General features: G+C 53.1%; 1 protein-coding gene across 1 annotated transcript; it reads right to left on the bottom strand.

Moving 5' to 3' along the window:
* Positions 1-6: 6 nt before the first annotated feature.
* Positions 7-1,167, bottom strand: LOC146596924 (toll-like receptor 6; the record flags this gene model as incomplete). The annotated part of the gene is made up of 1 exon (XM_085303078.1): positions 7-1,167. A coding segment is annotated over exon 1 (1,149 nt), but the record flags the coding sequence as incomplete, so codon positions are not given.
* Between the last annotated feature and the right edge of the window lie 6 nt (positions 1,168-1,173).

Raw genomic sequence — 1,173 nt, 5'->3', positions numbered from 1 at the left:
AATAGCTGCCCTCAAGTTAGCCCAGAAAAGGGCATGCTTGCTCCTCTCCTTTGGCCACTCCAGGTAGGTTCTCTTGGCCATGAGAGCCTTCAGCTTGTGATACCTAGCAGGAATGACGTACGGAGGGATCGGCTCCAGTAAAATGAGGATTAAGCTATTGGAACTCTCACTGAAGAGCTTGTGATGGGCAAAGTACAGCTCATAGTGACACCACTCGCTCTGCACAAAGTTCGGAGACAGCACAAAGATCGACTTGTAGCTCTTCTCTATGCAGTTGATGATATTCTCCACAATGCTTTTGCCCGGCATGAAGTTCCTCTCGTGCTGGCACAGCTGCACACAGCCCTCCCCCTTCTCCAAGTTTGGGATCAGCTCGTTCTTCACCCACAAAGAGTCACGTTCGCTGTACGAAATGAAAGCGTGAAACTGCAGAACACTTTCCTGCTCTTCTGGAGAGCTGTGCCAAGCCCTCCGCTTCGTCTGCGTCCACTGCCATATCATCCGCACGTACCACAGCACATCAAAGTAGATGCACAGAAAGGCCACAACGGCCACCAGCACCAGTGTCAGGAGCAGAGCTGTCACAAGCAAGAGGGTGGTGTTGCAAGACAGTTCGCTCACGTGAAAGTCCCTCAGCTGCATTCCTCGCAAGTCTTCCGGGTACCGGCATTTGTAGGCCTCCGGCCAGCCCGACAGCTTCCCCCCGGACTGCTTCTCCAGGCGGATGAAGGCTCGCAGTTCACAGGAGCACTTGAACGGATTGCGCCCCGCTTGTAGCGCCCCTACCCCTTGACAGCTCTGGAAGAAGTCGGCAGACGGTGTGAGGATTGAATTYATCTCAACGTTCAAGGCTGCCAGAGCAGGAAAGCCACTGCACCCAGGCAGGTCAGTTAGGCGGTTCGAAGCAAGATTCAGCTCTCTCAAGGACTTCAGCTCGCCAATCCCCTTGGGGACACTGGCGATCTGGTTGTWYTGTAGAGCGAGGATTTTGATATTGACTGGCAAGCACTCAAACACAGACTCTGTCARCTGGTTGTAGGATAAGTCCAGCTCTGCTAGTGAGTYGGCCCATTGGCAGCGCTCCTCAGCTCCATCATGATGCAGCAGGTTGCTGCTCATGTCCAAATATTTCAGTGATTTCATATAGCTGGTCATGAAGCTCACCTTGGAAAG

The sequence above is a fragment of the Rhea americana genome, unplaced genomic scaffold (genome assembly GCF_003343005.1).
Source record: "Rhea americana isolate MKP2758 unplaced genomic scaffold, rheAme1 scaffold_1962, whole genome shotgun sequence".
Classification (NCBI taxonomy): Eukaryota; Metazoa; Chordata; class Aves; order Rheiformes; family Rheidae; genus Rhea; species Rhea americana.
Note: the sequence above shows the minus strand (reverse complement) of the source record. Positions and strands in the feature narration are given on the sequence as shown.